Source organism: Helianthus annuus, chromosome 15 (genome assembly GCF_002127325.2).
Source record: "Helianthus annuus cultivar XRQ/B chromosome 15, HanXRQr2.0-SUNRISE, whole genome shotgun sequence".
Taxonomy (NCBI): Eukaryota; Viridiplantae; Streptophyta; class Magnoliopsida; order Asterales; family Asteraceae; genus Helianthus; species Helianthus annuus.
This window is the reverse complement of record NC_035447.2, coordinates 25,867,848-25,889,321: the sequence shown is the minus strand read 5'-3', so window position 1 is coordinate 25,889,321 and position 21,474 is coordinate 25,867,848. Positions and strand designations below refer to the sequence as shown.

General features: G+C 36.4%; 1 protein-coding gene and 2 long non-coding RNA genes across 3 annotated transcripts; all 3 read right to left on the bottom strand.

Annotated features, from left to right (window-relative positions):
• Positions 1–443: 443 nt before the first annotated feature.
• Positions 444–2,908, bottom strand: LOC110935139 (UDP-glycosyltransferase 83A1). The gene is made up of 2 exons (XM_022177688.2): positions 2,402–2,908; positions 444–1,438 (listed from the first exon to the last, which is right to left on the bottom strand). The coding sequence occupies exons 1-2, from the start codon at positions 2,886–2,888 to the stop codon at positions 531–533; spliced, it is 1,395 nt and encodes a 464-aa protein (XP_022033380.1). The 5' UTR covers positions 2,889–2,908; the 3' UTR covers positions 444–530.
• A 5,908-nt stretch (positions 2,909–8,816) lies between these two features.
• Positions 8,817–9,104, bottom strand: LOC118487168. The gene is made up of 2 exons (XR_004880572.1): positions 9,012–9,104; positions 8,817–8,934 (listed from the first exon to the last, which is right to left on the bottom strand). It is a non-coding gene; the product is annotated as an uncharacterized LOC118487168 (long non-coding RNA).
• Positions 9,105–9,144: 40 nt separating this feature from the next.
• Positions 9,145–18,364, bottom strand: LOC110935142. The gene is made up of 4 exons (XR_002588900.2): positions 18,280–18,364; positions 18,114–18,213; positions 9,313–9,436; positions 9,145–9,235 (listed from the first exon to the last, which is right to left on the bottom strand). It is a non-coding gene; the product is annotated as an uncharacterized LOC110935142 (long non-coding RNA).
• Positions 18,365–21,474: the final 3,110 nt, after the last annotated feature.

The window sequence follows — 21,474 nt, the reverse complement described above, 5'->3', positions numbered from 1 at the left end:
CATCTTGCGGGGGCGTGTTAACAGTAAATAATTTAATATTGTATATTATTGTATTTATTTCATATTTGCTATATTAGGTAGTCAATCTTCAACTTTATTAGGTCAAAGGTTTTTGTAACAGTAGCTTAAGTCTCTCCTTAATTGTTGTCTGTACTCTGCTTAAGTCTCTCCTCAATTGTTGTCTGTACTCTGCTTAAGTCTCTCCTCAATTGTTGTCTGTACTCTGTATATATTCCTAAAGAGGGTTATTGAGAAATCAAGTCATTTTGACAATTCAATCATATTCTCATACGTTCGACATGTTGTTAGCAAAACAATTGGATAGTACACTCGGGATTTTTGTGATCAACGCGTTCACGACTCTTTTGGGATGTATTAATAAAAAACGTTATACAAATTACAAGCCTTAACTTTATTTTTACACTACACAATTACTTTTGGAAGATAATAAACTAAATTAGACTCAAATACAAATTCGAAAAACTAGGAAATATTGCTATTATCCGGATGACTCCCTTTGTGATCGATAACTACCCAACAGATCCTTGGTCCTCTTCATGAATCCACTTGATAAAACTGCTAAGATTGTGGTGTGAGCATCCGCCTTCCCGAACACTACTTGTAACCTTTTCTTTAATAACCACGGCCTTGTCTCTGAATGTTTTGTCACCGAGTAGCTGTTCCACCTTATCTTTTACTTCCCCTCGAGTGATGATACCATTTTCATCTTTCTTAAACCCTAATCCAGCCTTCCATACGTCACAAATATAAGTCTCGTTATAGAACTGATCAGTAAAGTATGGCCAACACAAAAACGGCAGTCCATTTGTCACACCCTCTAAAGTAGAGTTCCAACCACAGTGACTCATGAAACAAGCTACAGAAGGATGAGCTAAGACCTTCTGTTGAGGTGCCCAGCTCACAATTCTTCCACGAGACCCGATTCGGTCCATGAAACCGTCTAGGAAAGCAGCTGTAGTACTTTCGTTGGTCAGACCGGGCCGCACAACCCATAGAAACGGCTGGTTGCTAAGTTCAAGACCTAGCGCTAGTTCTTTAAACTGGGTTTGGTTAAAAATAGTGAAACTCCCAAATGCAATATAAATGACGGACCGTTCTGGTTTTTGATCAAGCCATGCTAAGCAGGAGGGGTCTTCTTTCCAGAAGTGGCCTGCTTGGTTTGCAAGCCGGTTGCTTGCCAAAAGAGGACCTATTGGCAACAAGTCTGGGTACAAGCTAAATGCTTCAGGCTCCAACTCAGTAGTTGAGTTGCATAAAAACCATTCGGTCATTCTATAAGCTTCTTCAGCTCCTATTAGCAGTTTGAAGATGACTTCTATTGTTGCCACATCCTCGAAGCTCGTCCATCCGAGGTTCTCAGGTTTCATAGGTGGTAGGGTTTCTGAGAGTTGAATCATCTGTCCATTTAGAGGTATTCCTAGCAAACAAAGTTCAAGAAATATTTTTATGGATCATCTAGCAGCTTATTACTGAGGAGTTTTTTTATCTGTGTGTAGTTTAGGAATAAGATTGTCGGCCTATAAACGAAATGAGCGTTTAGTGAACTTTTTGGTGAAACGTTCAATAGACAGCCTGTTAATCTTCATTTATTTAGTAAACTAGCGAACACGAACAATATTTTTTGCTAATATAGTAAAATGAACAACATGAACACATGTCTCGATTGTTCATTTATGTTTGTAAAACGTTCATTCGAATTCGTTCATTTGGGTTTGTTTAAGTGTGTATATCTATTTAAACTTTTATATCCATTACAATTTAGTATTGTTTTATAAAATTAACATATCACCAATTACAATATAGTCTAGTTATGATATTTTTTAGGCGCAATTTATTCGTGTCCACGTTTACTTTAATTGGTGTCCTCTCAATATGTTCATCTTTGTTTATGTTTGTTTATATTCACGAATTGTTCGTATAAACCGTTAACGAATGATCATATACGAACATGAAAACGTTTGTTTCCTTAATGAACGAACACAAATAAGAAAACTCCGTTCATTTAATTACTCATGTTTGATATGCCCATTCGTGTTCATTTGTTTCATTTACAGGCCTAGAGACCGACCGGTATTTCTTGGTGGTTTTTGAACTTCTTGTTCTTTAGGCATAGAGTTACCCATGTAACAAACTCAGGGACCAAGGGAACTCCATAGAGCTAATTTGTTGAATATTACACTGCTTAGTGAAAAACAATATGGAGTTCGCTTGCCACGTGCCAAGTTCGCTTACAAGGGTAACAAGCTGCCTAGCAATACAAGAAGTTCCAAAAAACACATGTAAGCACGAGTCTCGTTCCTAGACAACCTAATTCCACAAAAAAAAAGAAAAAAAAAAAAAAAACTACTAGTGAAGTATTATATAATCATACTCGTCTCACCATTCTCGTTTATAATTCTGTCGTCAATTAATTTCTGAAAGCAGAAAATGGAGGCCAATGTAGCAACTGAGGCAGACCAGAAGGCTGCACTTCTAATTCCCATCTTCTTTACCACTCCTACAGCCCATCCCATGCAGCCATCAGCAATAACACACGTTATTTTGTTGCTTTCTTCTTTGTTAATCATCATTATAAGTTGTTCCAGCTTGCCGGGCATGGTTTGTAATATTGACCTTGTCAACTTACAAACATCATTCCTGTCTTCCCATGGTTCTAACCCGTCAGGGATCGAGACCATTTGCATTAGATCCCCTAATCCATCTTGGTCTAACCCGTTGCTTGTCACGAGCTTGTGAGTGGCCTCTGTGGTTATGAATGTAACTTTGATTCCATGTTTAACTAAACATTGAGCAAGCTCCATTATAGGAATCACATGACCTTGTGCAGGATAAGGTATTATTAGAACATGAGGTTTTGAAGTTGCCATGATTTGAAACCAGAAGTTTTCTTTGGAGTTTTAGCAAATATTGGTGGTTTCTACATTTGATTGTTAGCTCACTTTTATACACATCTAGTCCCACTTTTAATAAATTTATATAACATTAAAAGAAAAGTTCGGTGGCTGTTAAATCACACAGCCATCTCCTTTTATTTGTATATAAAGTTTGTTTATGTAATAACGCTACAAATGTCGTACTGCTGTAGTTGTTTGACAATCTCTAACTAAACAAGGTGATTAGAGTTCGATTCTTGACTGCCTTCTTTTCACATATGCTTTTTAATTTATCACTCACATTTGACTCTTGACTTACTAAAATATATTATTTATACATAATTTAATATTTATTTACTCTATATAATTTTAGAAGAGAAAAGGCATAAGTCTTCTTTTTTGACCTACAAACTTATAGACTTTACACCCATTCTAATTATTTATACATGATTTAATATTTATTTTATTCTATATAATTTTAGAAGAAAAAATATATGTTTTTTTTTTTTTTTTACTTTTATAGACTCATTGACCTCTAACTTTTGGAATTTAACAACTTTGATCTCTCATTTAGTTCTACATAATAACTTAGCATCGCATTTTCTCCGACACCTCAATTCTTTTGTTTAAATGTGACTATACACCGCAATGTGCAACACACGTTATCACGTCACCTGGGCACCACAAGTTAATATCATCATCGTAACGCGTCACTACTAGAAAAGGGGACAATTTCCTACAAAAATTTCCTACACAATTTTTTTCGCCACAGATTACAACACCTTTATGACAAATTTCCTACAAAAAAAAAATTCGTGATTTTGTTACAAGTTTTCGATGCATCCACGACGAAAAACAAGAAAACCCTAATTAATTGACAGTTGCGTCACAAATCTGTCAGAAATAACCTACAAAAGGTTAATTATTATTCTTTACCGAATAAATATTTATATAAGCCAAATAAATAAGGGAAAATAATATCGTTTCCTACAAATTTGTGACGAAAAATAAGAAAACCCTAATTAATTGAAAGTTGCGTCACAAATCTGTTAGAAATAATATCGTTTCCTACACATTTATGACGAAACATTTATTTTTTAATTAACTTAAACCATCCGTCGGAATTCCATCACAACTTGTGACAAGTTTCCGACAAAAAATAAAAAAACCTTGTTTAATTGACAGTTGCGTCACAAATCTGTCACAAATAATCTACAAAAGGTTAATTATAATTGTTTACCGAATAAATATTAATATATGCAAAATAAATAACAATTCTGACAAAATATTTATTTATTAATTAAAATAAACCATCCGTCGGGATTGTGTCACAACTTGTGACACATTTCTGACAAATATTCTTGTATCAATACAATTTCCTACGCATTAATGACAAAATGCTTAAATCCAATGCAAATTGTCATAAAGGCGTAGGAAACAATCCATGTATCAATACAATTTCCTACGGACTTATGACAAAATATTGATTCATAAACCATCCGTCGGGATTGCGTCACAACTTGTGACACATTTCCGATAAATATCCTTGTATCAATACAATTTTCTACGCATTTATGACAACTTGTGACACATTTCCGATAAATATCCTAAAGGTATTTCAATTAGAATACAACTTCTTTTATGTATATGTATATCTCTATAGATTTGTATCGATTTATTTACTTTCATGAAAATTGTTACCAAATTGTTTTTCTTCGTCATTAGCTTCTAGAACTTTCTTTGACGTGAACTGCTAAATTAAATGGCAGTTATTGAGTTCATAATACTTTTGTATGGTTACCATTCTTTAGAAACACATCAAGTAGCGCATGCATTGTGGAACCAAGGACGCAAGGTGTTGGCTCTTGCACTACAAAGTCGAGTTAGCGAGGTAACATTTGTGTAAATGTGGTCAATCTATCTTATTTACGGTACATTTTTGTAATTTATATAATGCAAGTTGCTTTTTATTTACAAACTTCTACTTCTGTCTAGGTATTTGGAGTCGATATACATCCAGGTATTGTTTCAAAAATGATTTCCTAACATAAATACTATATTTTTATTGGATTTTACCAATAACTGTTTCTCTTTTGTGTTCACAGCTGCCAAAATCGGGGAGGGGATATTATTGGATCATGGAACGGGCTTGGTTATTGGAGAAACTGTCGTTATTGGGGATAGAGTTTCACTAATGTAGGTAAGTTCAGTTTATAGCTAATTTAATCAATTAATCTGCACGGTCAGTAAAGTTAGCCATCTCAACTATACACTTGTGAGCGTAAATATTGTTTTTTATAGGGTGTAACCTTGGGGGGAATTGGGAATATTAAAATTGGTGAACGTGCAAGGATTGCTTCCGGTTCCCTTGTTCTTAAGGATGTTACAAATTTCTGGGCACGTGTGATTGAACAACTTTTTAGGCTCAAGTTATGCGAACCCGAATGGTTGATCTTGAAGCTCGGGTTGAAGAAGAAAGGAATCTACTTGCATCTCGTCTTGAAGAAGAAAAGAATCTAATTACAACTCATCTTGACGAAGAAAGGAAGCAAGGGAAGAACTTCAAAAACAACTTCAAGAATTTATGATAAATTGGTGTGCTCCCTCTAGTTAGTTGTAGTTTTTTATATCTTTTTGGAATTACGTTGAATTGTATTAGCTTACGGTTTAAACGTATTGGATCTTGCGTTGTGACACATGATTTTTGAATTTATGTCATTGTAACTTTGGTGAATTTTGTAAAACAGGTTTTTGGTATTACAAATTATTTCTGGAATTTTTCACCAGAAAAATGCAGCAATATTAATTATTCTTTTTGCAGTTTTTTTTATTTAATAAATTAGGTGGTTGGAAATGTGTCACAACATAAATAGCTTTTGTCAGAAAACGGTCAAAAATAGTAGACCTTTTTTCTTTATTTTGTCAGAAATTTGTCACAAAACATACTCCAGTTTCGTCGAAAAACCGTCATAAAAATACTCAGTTTTCGTAGGAAATTTGTAACAACACTTCTTATTTATTTGTTGGAAATTGTTCACAAAAAATACTCAGTTTCCTCGAAAATTTGTAACAACACTTCTAAATTATTTGTAGAAAATGGGCCACAAAAAATACTCAGTTTCCTCTTTTTGTAACAACACTTCTAATTTATTTGTAGGAATTGGGTCACAAAAAATACTCACTTTCCTAGGAAATTTGTAACAATGCTTCTGATTTATTTGTAGGAAGTGCGTCACAAATAATGTTGTATTAAAATTTGTTAATTTTTTTGTTTTTTTTTTTTTTTTGTCAGAAATGTGTAGCCAAAAAATAAATCCTAAAAGATAATAATTAAATATATTGTAGGAGATTCGTAGAAAATGTGTAGAAGTTGCGTAGGAAATGCGTTGAAAACAGGTTTCCTACGAGCTGTTTTCCTACATCAGGTGTTGGTCATAAATGCGTAGAAAAACCAGTTTTATGAGGCATTTCCTAGGAAAACTGTTGTAAGAAGTTTCAGGTTTTCTAGTAGTGCGTGTACACTACTAGAAAATCAAGTCTTTTCTCACGGCGTATTTTGTGGCAAATTTGTGGGAAACAGGTAGTAGCAACAAATTTCCCACGAATTCCTTTTGTGTGAAAAAACTTCGTCGGAAATGGCATGAGCAACAATTTTCCTACAAAACTTGTGGCAATGTTCCCACAAACGAACTCGTCGCAAGATGTGCGACAAAATTCCCACAAATTTTGTAATAAACTTTTTCCTTCTATTGAGCGACAAATTTGTCACAAAACATATATTTTTAATATAATTTAGATATTTAATTTAGTTATTAATTTTAATAATAAAAAAATAATTAAAAAAATATTTTTAAATTTGGCGACAAAATTACTACAGATTTGAAATATGTTGCGACAAAATTCCCACGATTTTTTAAAATAAAACTTTTTTTTTCAAAACTTTGTGACAAAATTCTCACGATTTAAAAAAAAATATAATCAGTTCTTCAAACTTTCCCACAAAATTCCCACCATTTTATAAATCAAATTAATATTTTTTATATGTTGCGACAAAATATTATTTCTAGACAGTGACAAAACTGCCACAAATCATAAATAAATTTTTAAAAATAAAAAAAAACTAAAAAAATGTTATAAATAAATTGCAGAAAATCTTTAAAAATTCCAAAAAAAGAAATACGTTTACAATCTTAGACTAAAAATAACAAAACGGACGTTTTTGTAACAAAACTAACACGATCTTTAACATACACAAAAGTTACTTCTTTCCGAATTTTTTAAACATTGCTTCCATGTTTTTTTGCCATCGAGCTTGTTCGTCCCGCTCTCGTTCACGTTCAACGCGTTCTTGTGCCCACTCTCGTTCACGTTCGACCCTTTCTTGTTCTCGCTCTTGTTCAAATTGTTCAAAACGGGCTTCTATGTTTTGTCGGGCCTCTCGTTTCTTTTCCAGTTCTGCTTGAACTTTTTGGAGCTAAAATTTGTAAAAACAAATATATTAATACATATTAACACATAACGGGTCAATCAAAAAAATGACCCACACAAACATATATGTATATATTAGATAACATAGGCCATATAATCAAATACATTCATACATATATATATATACACACGTATATAACAAGAACATGCATTCATATATATACATGCATAATATTCAATGTTTTGTCACTGTTATGAATAACCTGAATGTAAAATAAATATAAAAGATAAAACATTCCATGGAATAGCCTAAATGTCCAGTGGCGGATCCAAGAATTTTTTCTAACGGGTTCACTTTTTTAAATGTTTCAATTTCATATATCCGAACATAAAAAAATCGGGTCGGTTCAACGGTTCGGGTTAGGTAAGGTTCATCGCAAAATAAAATTACTGTAATATAAATGAAAACAACCACATCATATGCTATCTTCTAATACAATCATACATGCACTATAGAAACTCAATTTACAACAATAAAGCAGATTATATCAGATTAATTTCCTAGCATTACCAAACTTTTGAAGATAATTCCAGCTTTCTTCTGTGATAAGACCATTAATCAGGCAATTTGATAGAACTAAGACATATAATAAACCAAAGCTTCTAAACCAGCACTTTCTTCATTATCAGGTACACTTAAAGCAAATTTGTGTTGTATGCTCATTTCGCTCAAAGTTAATCAACTTAGGCGATAATCATCTATATACACGAATGCGAAAACAAATGCAATCAAATAGCCAGGTTACTCATTCAAAGGCTTAAAAACCTCAGATATATTAGAGAATAATACTTCAATAACTCATAAAAACTTCCAAAACAAAAGAAATCCTAGAGTATTTAAACAACCTTGAGAATAGAGATAAGGCTAAACAAATAATAGATAACACAAAAGAATTCCTAGAGTATTTAAACAAGTTCAACAGTACCTCATGCGACTGTTGGGCTTCTGACACACTAGCTGTGGAAGATGGTGTTCCGGTCAGCACAAAATGTGGATCAGAAGATCCTACCCCGAACAACTGGCGGCCCTAACACTCGGGATGCAGACTCTCCCACACTTCCATATCATCACAATCTGTGTTCCCGTACACCTTTTCAAGTTGTTTCATGTAAGAGACCTACAATTTATCAAAACAAAGTGCTTGATATTGTACTAAAAGTTGATACAATAATCATAAATAAAAAGTAAAAGATAATTTACATATGAACGTTTTGAACGGTCGGTAACAAACTCTAACTTATCATAGTCATTTTCATTGATCTCCCCATGAAGTAATCTCTTTTTACACTCCTTGGTGGCGTGGGTATGAAGTAATACTTCCGCGAATCCAACATTTTTACCCTTTATTTTTTTCCTGCATAAAAAGGAGTAATGTAATTGATAAGTTTAAAATTACATATAGGTTTCTAAAATTAATAATTATGACTAGCTTACCAAGTTGCGACGGTGTTCATCAAACCCCATTGACCCGCCTGTATGACGACATAAGTCATTATTGCGGTTTTCTCTCCCTGCTTTGGACTTCTTTTCCCACTCTTCAGTGTTCCAAGACTATAGTAGTAAAAATATATCTATAATACATAAAGACAATTAAGATAAAAGAAAACGTAAATTATAAAAACCCTTACCATACACATACGTTCCCATTTCTTACGAGGCACTCCATCAGGGGGATATTTGCATTGTATCTTAAAATTGTATCCTTTATCAGGAATGCTTTCCCTTGCCTTTATAGCTTTCTTTTTAGAACTTCTCCTCATATTGCTCATTATGCCTCTAATCGATCTTTAAGCACGCAAATAAATGCATGACGTATGCTCTGGTGTGTTTTTGGATCCCATCTATACATAGTCTACAAAAATAAAGATAAATATGCAATAAGTAAAACATATAATTATAACCTATACAACTAATTAATTGATAGATTACCCGGAAGCGATCAAACATGCGCGTCTTTACGTTTTGGGGGATCTTTTTAAACGTGACCCAATCTCCATCAAGACATTGTTCAAGTATTTCCTTGACACGTCTATGTACCTTTGGGTCTACAAACCTACAATATTGAAAAGATATTTGAGAAGCTTTGTGTTTTGTGCCTGTCGTAAGCATTAATCATTTGGGATTAAGATGATAAGATATTTTAGAAGATATTTGAGAGTGCTGATTTAATCAACACATTGTTGAAAGTGCTGATTTAAAGTACCATCTTTATTGAATCTCATCCCGTACATCCATTCTGTATCCGACGACATTTTTATAGATCTATAACTAAAATTGAAAAAGTATTAGAGCTTAACACAGTAAGAACACACATGCGTGCACATATAGTATCCAGTTGCAGGTTATTCAAGTCATGTTAACTCTCAAATCACTAAACGGGTCAAAGAAATAAAAAAATCAACTAAATGGACATGTCAAACAGGTAGTTTCCAACTTTTAAGCAACAAAAGATCTTGATAAATAAATCGATAGACAAATGCGTTCCTAATTAGATGTGTGCAGAGACCATTGGAGGAGATATATAACATAAGGGTGGAAAAGAAGGTTTCTAAACAACGGTTAGCCGAGCTTGGGGTGTCAAAGTGGTCAACTTTGAAGACGGGAAAGTGCAATGTTCCATGAGATTGACATGTTGACCAAGATGTTTTCTGTAGCAGTCCTGCTATCATTAATTTTTTTTACAAGAAGCCATAGGTTCGATCCTTGTACAATACGTTTTTTTATGTTTACTTCCTAAACAAACAGATTCAGTGATTTATTACTATGAATATAAAGTTTGAAATTAAAATAACATGTAAATCTTTATATCATTGTATGCAATGATTCTATGAATTTGAATTCAGAAATTGTGTCCAGATCAGAAAGAAGGAAGGCAGCAGATCAGCAAAAAAAAAGCAGTTCTACAGTAAGAGAATGCTTCAACAGAGCTACGATTTGATCAAGCAAGAGCAAGAGATTTGATTAACCATAACAGTTTGATCAAGCAAGAACAAACATCAAGAGCTAGAAAGTCTGATACAATTCCACTGGGTTAAATTAGCTCAGTTAAACTATTGGAGCAGACTCTTCACCCAGTCAAATAGTGTTACAGATTAGCGGGAAATTGGAGGAGTGGGGAGAGCAGTTCACAATAGGCTTGTCAATGGATTGGATATTGATCCATATCCAATCCAATCCGATCCATTTGAATCACTTATTGGATCATAAAAAATACTAATCCATTAATTAAGTAGGAGATTAGAAAGTTGAATAAGGCTAGTTGCGAGTGAGATGATTGGAACATTTGATTTGTTACCAATGGCGATTACGAAATCGGCTTGTGAGGATGTCGTGGATCCTAGAATCGCTGCCGCACTTGAACGTTTTTCAAGAGGTCTATAGCTACCGAAGTTGCTCGAATGTTGTCTTGTTTTGAATCACGAAAGTTGAATGATCTAGTGGTTGAAGATGAAAATACATTTGGGAAAATGATTCCAGAGGGAAAAGGGCAAAAGGGGTGTTTACCGAAAGAAGTCGGTAGTAACTGGTGGTCATGAAGAACATCACAAGGTTAAAGATTAGAGTGTAGTCGAAAAGGTCGTTGATGTGAGTTTGAAAGCTTCAGTTGGGGATGAAAAGAAATCCACCATCAAATTGGTTCAGACTGATGTGAGTTTCAAGGTTTCAGTTGGGGATGAAACCAAAACTGAATCTGTAAATGAGAAGTATAATATACGCCCCGAAATTGATGTTATCCACTCTGAAGTAGAAGATGAAACTGTTAATGTTGGATCAGAGAAAAGTAGATACATGAGGGTGGAAATGGAGGCACTGAGGTTTGTGGATGAGGTAGGACAAACGGCTAAATGGAACGAGGTGTACAGTGGGTTCGCACCATCTGTTGCTATGGAGTACGTTGGGCTCTTGTTTGATGTCAGCGACGGGCCACATAGGTACAAGCGGGTCGTAAACTGTGGTTCTACTCGTCATGCTAATCCTATTCTTAGTATGCCGCCGATTTTACTACCTTTGTGTTCGCACAGAAAGTTTGATCGCAACGTAAATTCCAACTGAGATGATGGGTCAGATGCCTCTCTTTTATGTTGTTTGTTAATTCATGATTTCATATGTCTTGAAAAGAGAATGTAAATCATTTTATCTGTTTTAAGAACTATTATTATTATTGTATTAATGGGTGATGGTTTGCAGAACCCTAAACTGTAGGATCGTTTCGTGACCCGAACGAGTCGTTCAGAGGCTTTCTCCTTGGTTTCAGGTGCGGAATAACAAGAAACTAAGGTAGAAACAGCACAAATATCACTTTAACTACTTGTTGTATTGATTTGACGCTGGTTACAACTTGAATCTCGCACCGGCAGAACCTCGGCACGATTTCACCAAAACGTTACTACTTTTTTCAAGTCAGATCGCTCATAGGTATTTATAGACAGCTGGGACCGCTTATTGGACAGGCCCAATAAGCGGTCCATGTAGTTGACACATAAGCGGTCCAACTAACATGCAACTCGAGCGGTTCAGACCTTTGTCACTCGAGCGAACCAACATGTCCGTTCGAGCGGCCCATGTTCCTAAGAGCGATCCAATCATTAAACAACTATACAATTTCACTATCTCATATTTACAATCATTTACAATCATTCCTATTCTAAAACTCTAAGACTCGAACGAAGATGTAGTCGACAGACAACTGCACCAACAGACTCCCCCTTGAATGTTGACGGAATCTTCAGTGAGAGTCTTCAACAAGACATTCTCGGATATAGTTCGGTCTTCTTCAAGAATTCTGCCTGGATCTAACTTTCTTTGGCTATAACCTTCATCAGACTCCCCCTATCACTCTGCTAGGATAGACGTCTGGGATTTTGTTACCACCATCGAAATTATATCCTGGCTTCTCTCTGTTTCAGCTCATCATCTCTGGTTCTGATATGTCTCCTGGCTATCTGTAGCAACAGGATCAGAAACCTGCAAAACTCAACCATACTATTACAAACTAATACAATTTGCAATTCAACTTAATGAATCAACAAATCATATAAGAAAAATTATGAAGATCAAACTGTAGGTTACCATTCAACTTATTCATCAAGTTAATGAACCAAATTTGCATTTCAAATCTTCACAATTTAACACTCTCTCCCAAACCAAAAACTGACTGTTCATCAAGTTTAGCCTTTGAGATTTTGAAAATCAGCTCTTCACCATCAGTTGTCGAAAATCTTTTTGAATTTTTTAAAATATGAAACATAAATGCAAAAACAGAAATTTAAATGCAGAAAATGAAATATGTACAAGCATATTTTTGTGAGTTTGTGTAAGAGGATCATATCAGTTTTTGAGACACATCACGAGCACCGTTAAGCTTCTAATCGTTCTAAGTTCTAAACGATTCACGTTGATTGACAATATTGTTGTCCACTTAAGCTCAATCTAATCAACTTTCGAAATGCTTACCGATACGTTTAAGGTATATTAATTATGCACTAAGTTCTTATGGACCCCACGATCTCAGCATATCCCCTCATCATGCAATACACTAACTCAAGTAATGCCTTTAAACTTTCATCAACTGTGATATGTGCGAAAACAAAGCAGAATGTTTAAACATTAACAATCAGGTCGATACTTCCGTATACGCAGAGAAAGTCCAATGTTTAAACAAAATAAGAAAATAAAACAAGTTGAAGTTGTTTAGGCTTTAACCACCAGGTCGATACTTCCGTATACGCAGAGGAGGTCCAAAGCTTAAACGAAACACCAAAGAAAATAAAGCAGAACGTTTAGGCAACAACATCCAGGTCGATACTCACGTATACGCAGAGGATGTCCGATGCTTAAACAAAATAAAAAAAATCAAACAAGTTTAAATCTTTGCAAAAAGAAATGCACAATCACAGCGACTTTTCAGCAAAGTTGTGAAAGTTCACAAACTCAACCAGTTTTATGCTTTTTGGCATTCAGCGATTACCGAGTAGGCACACAGTCAAGAAGGACAAAACTAAGTACTATGCTTTCAACCATGTTTCCCACTAGAACTAGGCTTTTACATTTAAGTTTGTATCGTTATCGCAAATCTACTAGTCTAGCTGAGCCTATCGTCACATCTTTAGTGAGACCGTTTATCACATTTGACATTACATTTCTTTAGCGTGCTGTGATAGTCCACTGATTTACAATCATTTCCTCTTTTTCACAACAAAACTCATTTTTAAATTTTTATTGTTTTTGACATTTTCAAATTTTCTAATTTTTTTAAAATTTTTCTCCCCCTAAAATCAAAATATGTTTCAATTTTGATTTTCTGGGAAAATTTGAAACAAACTGTACAAACTTGACAACCTGATGAGAATCACTTCAATTCTCTATCCACCTGGCATAAACAATCAGAACTCCCCCTCACAACAAACTATTTTCCCATTGTGATTTCAAAACACTTAAGTTTGTTTTAATCAAAATGGTTTTTCCGGAAAATATAAGTTTGTTTACCAAACAATTTAGGTACGGGGTTACTTCATCATCTTGTTTTCTACACAAAAGTAGGAAAATCCAAGTACAAGTTAATGTCCTTGATTTACCATATGCAGTCCAGAATCCTCTGTACCACTTGTAAAACATTCACAAACACAACCAAACCTCTTTACCGTTTACATGATTGACGTTACCGAATAAAATTCAAGAAAGATGCCGATTCATGATCCACGATACCATCTTGGGATCTCCGGCAATTCCTGCAAAATCTTCAAACACAGATTTAAAAAGATGCCGATTCATGCTCCACGCTTACAAACCTGGGAGCTCCGGCAATTCCTGCAAAATCTTCAAACACCGATTTAAAAGATGCCGATTCATGCTCCACGCTTACCAACCTGGGAGCTCCGGCAAGTCAGGTTTTTCTATTTGAAAAGTTTCACCCAAGCCTGACCAGCCTTGGGTGATTTTGAATTCTTGTTCAACAATGGTGGAAAATTTTTCTCATCCATTGTTAAACTAGAATTCTCGACCTTTACCTCAACACATGGCTCCTCTGGCTTTAACATTCCAGAATCATTGCCTGAATGTGGCTTGTCTGACTTTAATGAGTCAGATTCATCGCCGACATGTGGCTCCTTTGTTTTCGAAGAAACAGATTCATCGCCAGGAAGTGAAAACTTCACTTTCTTCTTCTTCTTATCCTCTTTAGTCCTCAGATTTGCATCTGACGAATTCGGTTTTCTTGACTTTGCATCCGAGGGAGTTGATTCATCAGAACTTATATTCTTTCCAACGGATGAACCCGAGGACAAAATCTTTTCGAGATATTCTCTCGCTTTCTTTCTCTTTTTCCTCAGTCGATCTTTCTGCCCCTGAGACAGCTTCACTTTTGTTTCTTGAACTTTAGGTTCTTTGACATTTTGGCCCGAAGCTTTCAATTCTTTGAGCTTGACAACGACTGGTTTCTTCTTTGCCATTTTCTGAGAATTTGCCCTCAATCTGTCATTCGATCTCTTTGGGCAATCTCTGGCAATATGACCTTTAATATTGCAATTATAGCACCTCCTGGTCTCATAACTCCAATATTGGCAGTTAACAGCAATATGCCCCTGATATCCGCAGCTGTAGCACACCCTGTTATCATACCAGTTACCACCTTTTTCACACCAAATGCTCAGATCATAGCATTGTCTGGCTTGGTGATATTCCTTTCTCAAATGTGCTGGTTTTGACGCTTTTGCACTGTGGTTTGTCCTGCACACAACAAATTTTGAATTTTCATTTTCTATTTTTTGTAATTTTTTCTTTTGATTGGATGATCGCACTGATGAGTTTTTTCTTTCATTTTTAAAGTTTTGATTCTGTTTTACAATCTTCTTCACAGGTTTTTGCTTAGAGCATTCACCTTTTTCAGTTGATTGCAGAACAGTTTTCTGAAAGTTTTCTTTCAACTTTAAAAACAATTTTTGTTTTTCTTTCTTAACATTTTCATCATCAGACTCTGTCACAGACTCATCTGCTGAATAAAATTTCTCATTTTCCTCATCAGTTTTATCATCACAATCTTTGACTTTGACTTTGTCAACGTTTGTAGCCTTTTCACTCATCGGAACTGAATTGATCGGTTTTGGACAAGGAATATTCAACTTGTCAGATTTAGTCGCAAAACTGATCAATTTCTTCTCAAGTTTATCTATCTTGGTCCTGGAATTCTTAGCTTCTTCCTCAAGCTGAGATATTCTCTCAAGATGAGACTTGATGGAATTTTCATTTTCAACCTGCAAATTTTCAAGAACAGACTTTTCATTTATCAAAATTTTGATCTGTTCCTGAAATTTTGATTCATTTGCTTTCAGGTTTTTGTTTTCAAGCTTTATCCAGAAATCCTCATCTTCTGACGATTTCTTTTTGCTTTCAAGCTCTTTTACTAATTCTTTGATTCTCTTTTGAGCGCTTTCACCTTCTTTTTCAAGTTCGACAATTTTCTGAAGATGGGAATTTATCATCTTTTGTTTTTCAATGTTGTTTTTACTAAACACATTTTTCCCATCTTCAAGAATTTTCACTTGCCCCTCAAATTCTTGATTTTTCAAAGTCAAACTGTTAAAATCAACCAACAGTTTGTCATTTTCAGCTTTCAACTTTTCACAATCTTTTTCCAGAGAAAGAATCTGATTTTCAGCAACGTGCTTCTCGTCTTTCAACTTTTTGACTTCAAATGCCAAACTTTCTATGTCTCTTTCAAGTTTGTCATTGTCAGTCTTAAAGTTATCGCATGTTGAGCACATTGTTTCATTATTCACCGATTCTTCAGCTTTTGGAGTTTCTTTTTCCTTTGCTATCAATGTACCTGCACAAAACAATTTAACGAAATCAAAAGGGTTTCCATTATTATCAATATAACAACCTCGTTTGAAATCATATTTCAGCACATGTTTTGCCCTGACACATTTAGCAACTCTTTTGTGTATTTCCTCAATCACATCTGAATCCAGATCTAGCATGTTAACCTCCAAAACCTTGATCATTTCTTCCTTTTTCTTTCTGGTTTCAAGTTCATGAGCTTTAAGTTTGCTGATGAATTTGTTTAGATGTAATTTTGAAAACTTTGAATCTTTTCTCAAATTTTCCAAACATTCACTCCACTCGACAGGTAATGCATCTGCAAACTTTTCTATCTTTTCACTATTTGATAGAAATATCTCATGTTCTTTTAGATATTCAAGTAAGACTCCATATCGTTTTTCAAGATCTTCCAACGTTTCATCTTTCAGACATACGAAATATTTGAACCTTTTTGCCCAACCTTCTTTGCTCACTGTTCTATAATTCTCATCTATAAATCCGTGATGCCACTCATTTAACCTCTCAAAATAATAGTTCTCCTGATCATCAAACATCATCTCCATGTTTCTGAAAATCCAACGTGTGTTTGTTGACAAATAAACGAACTAAGTATGACGAAAAAGCGAACCAAACAGTAATTGTGTCAAATAAGCGGTCCAAATAAGCGATCCAGATGACAAATAAGCGATCCAAAAATTGTCTGAAAAAAACGATCCAGAAATGATCCAAATAAGCGATCCAAATCAGTTCTATAAGCGATCCAAATTAGTTCGAATAAGCGATCCAGAAACAATTCGACCGGATGAGCGATTCTAACCGACCGGATAAGCGGTTCCAAACTCTGTTCGAATAAGCGATCCAGAAACAATTTGACCGGATGAGCGATTCTAAACTCGTCTGGATGAGCGATTCACAATGTCCGGATAAGCGATTCAAGGTCGATCCGACCGAATGAGCGGTTCCTGATTCGTCCGGATAAGCGGTCCAAGAGCTTGTTCGAACGAGCGGTTCAACTTCAATACCAATTTTGATCCACTAAAACTTTGAATTTAGATCTAAAACTTTCTATGGTTTATCTCGATACTATTTCGCACAATCTGTGAAAAATTGAGCAAATTCCGACCGTGAAATCTTCTCGAATCAGAAAAAGAAGGTGTAGAAGTAAGAAAAAGTGACGAAATCCGGCTAATTTCTGCAGAGAACCTCCTCCTGAGCTCTGATACCACTTGTAGGATCGTTTCGTGACCCGAACGAGTCGTTCAGAGGCTTTCTCCTTGGTTTCAGGTGCGGAATAACAAGAAACTAAGGTAGAAACAGCACAAATATCACTTTAACTACTTGTTGTATTGATTTGACGCTGGTTACAACTTGAATCTCGCACCGGCAGAACCTCGGCACGATTTCACCAAAACGTTACTACTTTTTTCAAGTCAGATCGCTCATAGGTATTTATAGACAGCTGGGACCGCTTATTGGACAGGCCCAATAAGCGGTCCATGTAGTTGACACATAAGCGGTCCAACTAACATGCAACTCGAGCGGTTCAGACCTTTGTCACTCGAGCGAACCAACATGTCCGTTCGAGCGGCCCATGTTCCTAAGAGCGATCCAATCATTAAACAACTATACAATTTCACTATCTCATATTTACAATCATTTACAATCATTCCTATTCTAAAACTCTAAGACTCGAACGAAGATGTAGTCGACAGACAACTGCACCAACATAAACAACACCAAGAGCAGCAATTAACAGCAATTGTAGTCATGGTAGACAAAGAACCAGAGGATGAAATGATAAATGGTATACATATACAAGAATTCATAAAAATAAAGATGAGTGTTACAATGAAATTAGCAGATATAAAACTTATAGAGGAATGGCATTTGATTTACAAAGATGGGTTCAGTACCTGAGCGTCGCTGGAACCCACCAACTCAGAAGCTGACTATGGCCGAAAACCACCAGTAGCAGTCGCACAGTCCTCAGCCCTAATCGCACAATCCTCAGCCCTAGTGAAGTCAATTTTACAGAGGGTTAATCGTTATCTTGGTAAAGGGAATAGATGAACAACCTACCGGTTTGGGTGAACTTCGAATTGTAGCTCCAAATTGTCTCTGAAACAAAGAGGGAAACCGCCTAAAACCACCACTCCGTCCACCAGTATAGAAGCAGCGAAAAGATGGGATGAAAAGTGGACAATATTGCGCCAAAATACAATCAGCGGGGAAAAAATATATTTAAGGGCTTTATAATTTTGGGTTTTTCAATCTTAAAAAGAGTCATTTGAAAAGTCTATGGAGTGGTACATCGAAAACAAGCAAACTGCAAAAGTAATAAATTATATGAAGCCTTTTATTTTATTTTTAAATATTTAAATATAGATATTAAGTATTTATTTTTTATAGAGCGACTCCTTAAATATAGATATTAAGTAGTGTAATTATAATACCATAACAATTTAGACCTGACAAACGGGTCGGGTTGGGTCGGGTCATGGGTCAAAACGGGTTCGGGTCAATTAAAAAAGGGGTTGTTTTGGTTCGGGTCAAAACGGGTTCGGGTCAAAATGGGTTCGGGTCAGAACGAGTTTAGGGTCAGAACGGGTTTCGGGTCGGGTTGGTTAAATTTTTTTTAATGAGATTGTACATAAAGGGGCAATTTTGTTCGGTTTGAAAAGGTTCGCGTTGAAACGGTTCGATTCAAAACGTTACTGGTCTAAACACAGTTTTATTTGTAATAATCTATTATATAATTGATATTATTTAAAATTAGTAATACCTACGGATTCTTGATAGCCAATCTGCTAGTTAAAGACTCTTGGTGATATGTCGGTGAACACGTGACGTACCAAACTGGCGGTAATCTTTTAGTGACATGCTTGTTGGAGATCCATCGATGAAGACACCATTTGCAAATTGTTGAAACGGTTTGATTTAAAACGGTACTGGTCGAAACGGTACGGGTTGAGACGGTTCGCGTCGAGACGGTACGGGTTGAGACGGTTCGCGTCGACACAATTCGCGTCGAGACGGTTCGCGTCGTAACGGTTCGCGTGGCTCGGGTCGAAACGGTTCGCGTGGTTCGCGTCGAAACGGTTCGCGTGGTACGGGTCGAGACGGTTCGCATCGAAACGGTACGCGTCGAAACGGTTTGCCTCGAAACGGTTCGCGTCAAAACGGTACGAAACTCGTCACGACCCAAAACTCGTCTCGTGCGGAAACTTGTGTCGGCCCAAAACCCGTTGCGATCCGAAACCCGTCCCGTGCAGAAACCCATGTCGGCCCGAAACCCGACACAAACCGACGCGGTTATGATCGAAAACCTGCGTCGTGCCATTGCACCACCACTGGCATCGCAACACCGCCATCACAAAACCACCGCCCATAGCTCCTCCACCACTGTCATTGCACCAATGCCACAGTACCACCGCCATCACATCACCAACTCGTCGTCACTACATTGCTCCGTCGTCGTCGAAACCCTAAAAGTCGTCGCCGTCACCCTAAAATCTGTTGTTCCATTAATCCACCGGATCTGGATTTGTCGAAACTCCTTTTTTCATTACTGCCCATTATGGTTGTCGTTCACTGCTGTTATATAACCACCGACAAGTTTTGTGAAGAAGATGAGGATTCAGGTTGTTCTAGATCTGATTTCTTCATTTCTATATTTCATTTTATGTTGAAATTGTTAGGGTTTTTGAGTGTACGGATTGATCTGCATGTTTTTGTTGATCTGAATTGTTTTGATTCAATTTGATGCTCTTGTTTTTGCTAATATGTTGTGTTTTTAGAGGATTTTATAAATTGAGTGGGGGTTGTGGTGGTCATGGTGGGTAGGTGGTGGCTGATGGTGGAGGTTGAAAGAGACGGTATGTGTATGTGTTAGAGAGAGATACTTATTAAGTTTTTTTTATATGTTAATTTTTATGTTTATGTATTTGAGTAAATAATGTAAAATGACTAAAATACCCTCATGTGGGGTTCAGTTGGTCAAATTTAACCATAAAACTAACCGAGTTCGGGCTAAAGCATATAACGTACAAGGGATTGCAAACATCGAGTACGCTTTTGTAATTTTTGAAGACGAAGGGCACACTTTGCAATCTAGTATCAACATAAAGGACGCTTTTTGTAATATTAAAAGTGTATATTATATATAGTATAAGAATCAAATTAAAGTTTTAAATTATAGAAAGGAAATTGGTAGCACATAGGGTATTAAGGTTTGTATAATATAACTTTTACCACCATCAACAACCACTCACCACCACCATCAACAACCACTACCACTATTAGCCGCCACCACCACCACCACCACCATCAACAATCACCACTGTCAGCCGCCACCACCACCACCACCCCACAACCACCACCACCAATCGCCATGGTGGTGATTGTTGATGGTGGTTGTGGCGGCTGATGGTGGTGGTTGTTGTTGTTGATGTTGATGCATCTCTTGTGGATGCGTCTCGACTCGGTTCGCCCGTGTTACGGAATAAAGACCAAAGCCGATATCCTCCATCGAGTTTCGGTTCAATCATGTTGCTGATCTGCATGTTGCAGATATATCTGTTGCGGCTGATTATATACTGCAAATCTGCATGTTGCAGCTGAGTTCACGAAGAACCAACACCTTGAAATGCACCTGACGAAGAACCTGCATGTGCTCCTGACGAAGAACCTGCATGTTGCATACTGTTGACAAAGAACTGTTATTACTTACACATGACGAAGAATCAGACATGGCGAAGCATATACTTCGCCATGAATGATGAACAATGAAGATCAGAAGTTAGTCACATGGTGGTTCCCCAAAGGCTTACGACGAAGAATCCCTATTCTTCGTCAGCCATGATTCTTCGTCAAGGTTCTTCGTCGCTGCAGTTCCTCCGTCGATCTGCAGCCAACATAAACAGCAGACTGAAGACACAGGAAGATAACACACCAGAGAGCACAAGATAGAGAGAACACACACTGAGAGAGTTTACAGAGAGTATTTGTAAACATTGTACTGTAACCGTTTCAAGCATTAATACATTGAGTGTTAATCGTTGAGTCTCGTGTTTGTCGTTTACGTGTTCGAACTTGGTTTAACTTGATTCCGCACTCTTGGGGTCATCGGAAAACAGGGAAGAGGTTTAACTCGATCCTCCGGGTGGACCTACAGTTGATGGTGGTGGTGGTGGTGAATGATGGTGGTGGATGGTGGTGGTAGGTGATGGTGATGGAAGTGGTGGCCAATTGTGGTGGTGGTGAAAGTTAGGATTA

Bases quoted from the DNA above. Each gene is read 5' to 3' on its own strand.
- LOC110935139 (XM_022177688.2), bottom strand. From the start codon at position 2,888: ATGGCAACTTCAAAACCTCATGTTCTAATAATACCTTATCCTGCACAA. The intron at 1,439-2,401 runs GTGAGACGAGTA...TTTGTTTGCTAG, and splicing joins CAGAATTATAAACGAGAATG to GAATACCTCTAAATGGACAG.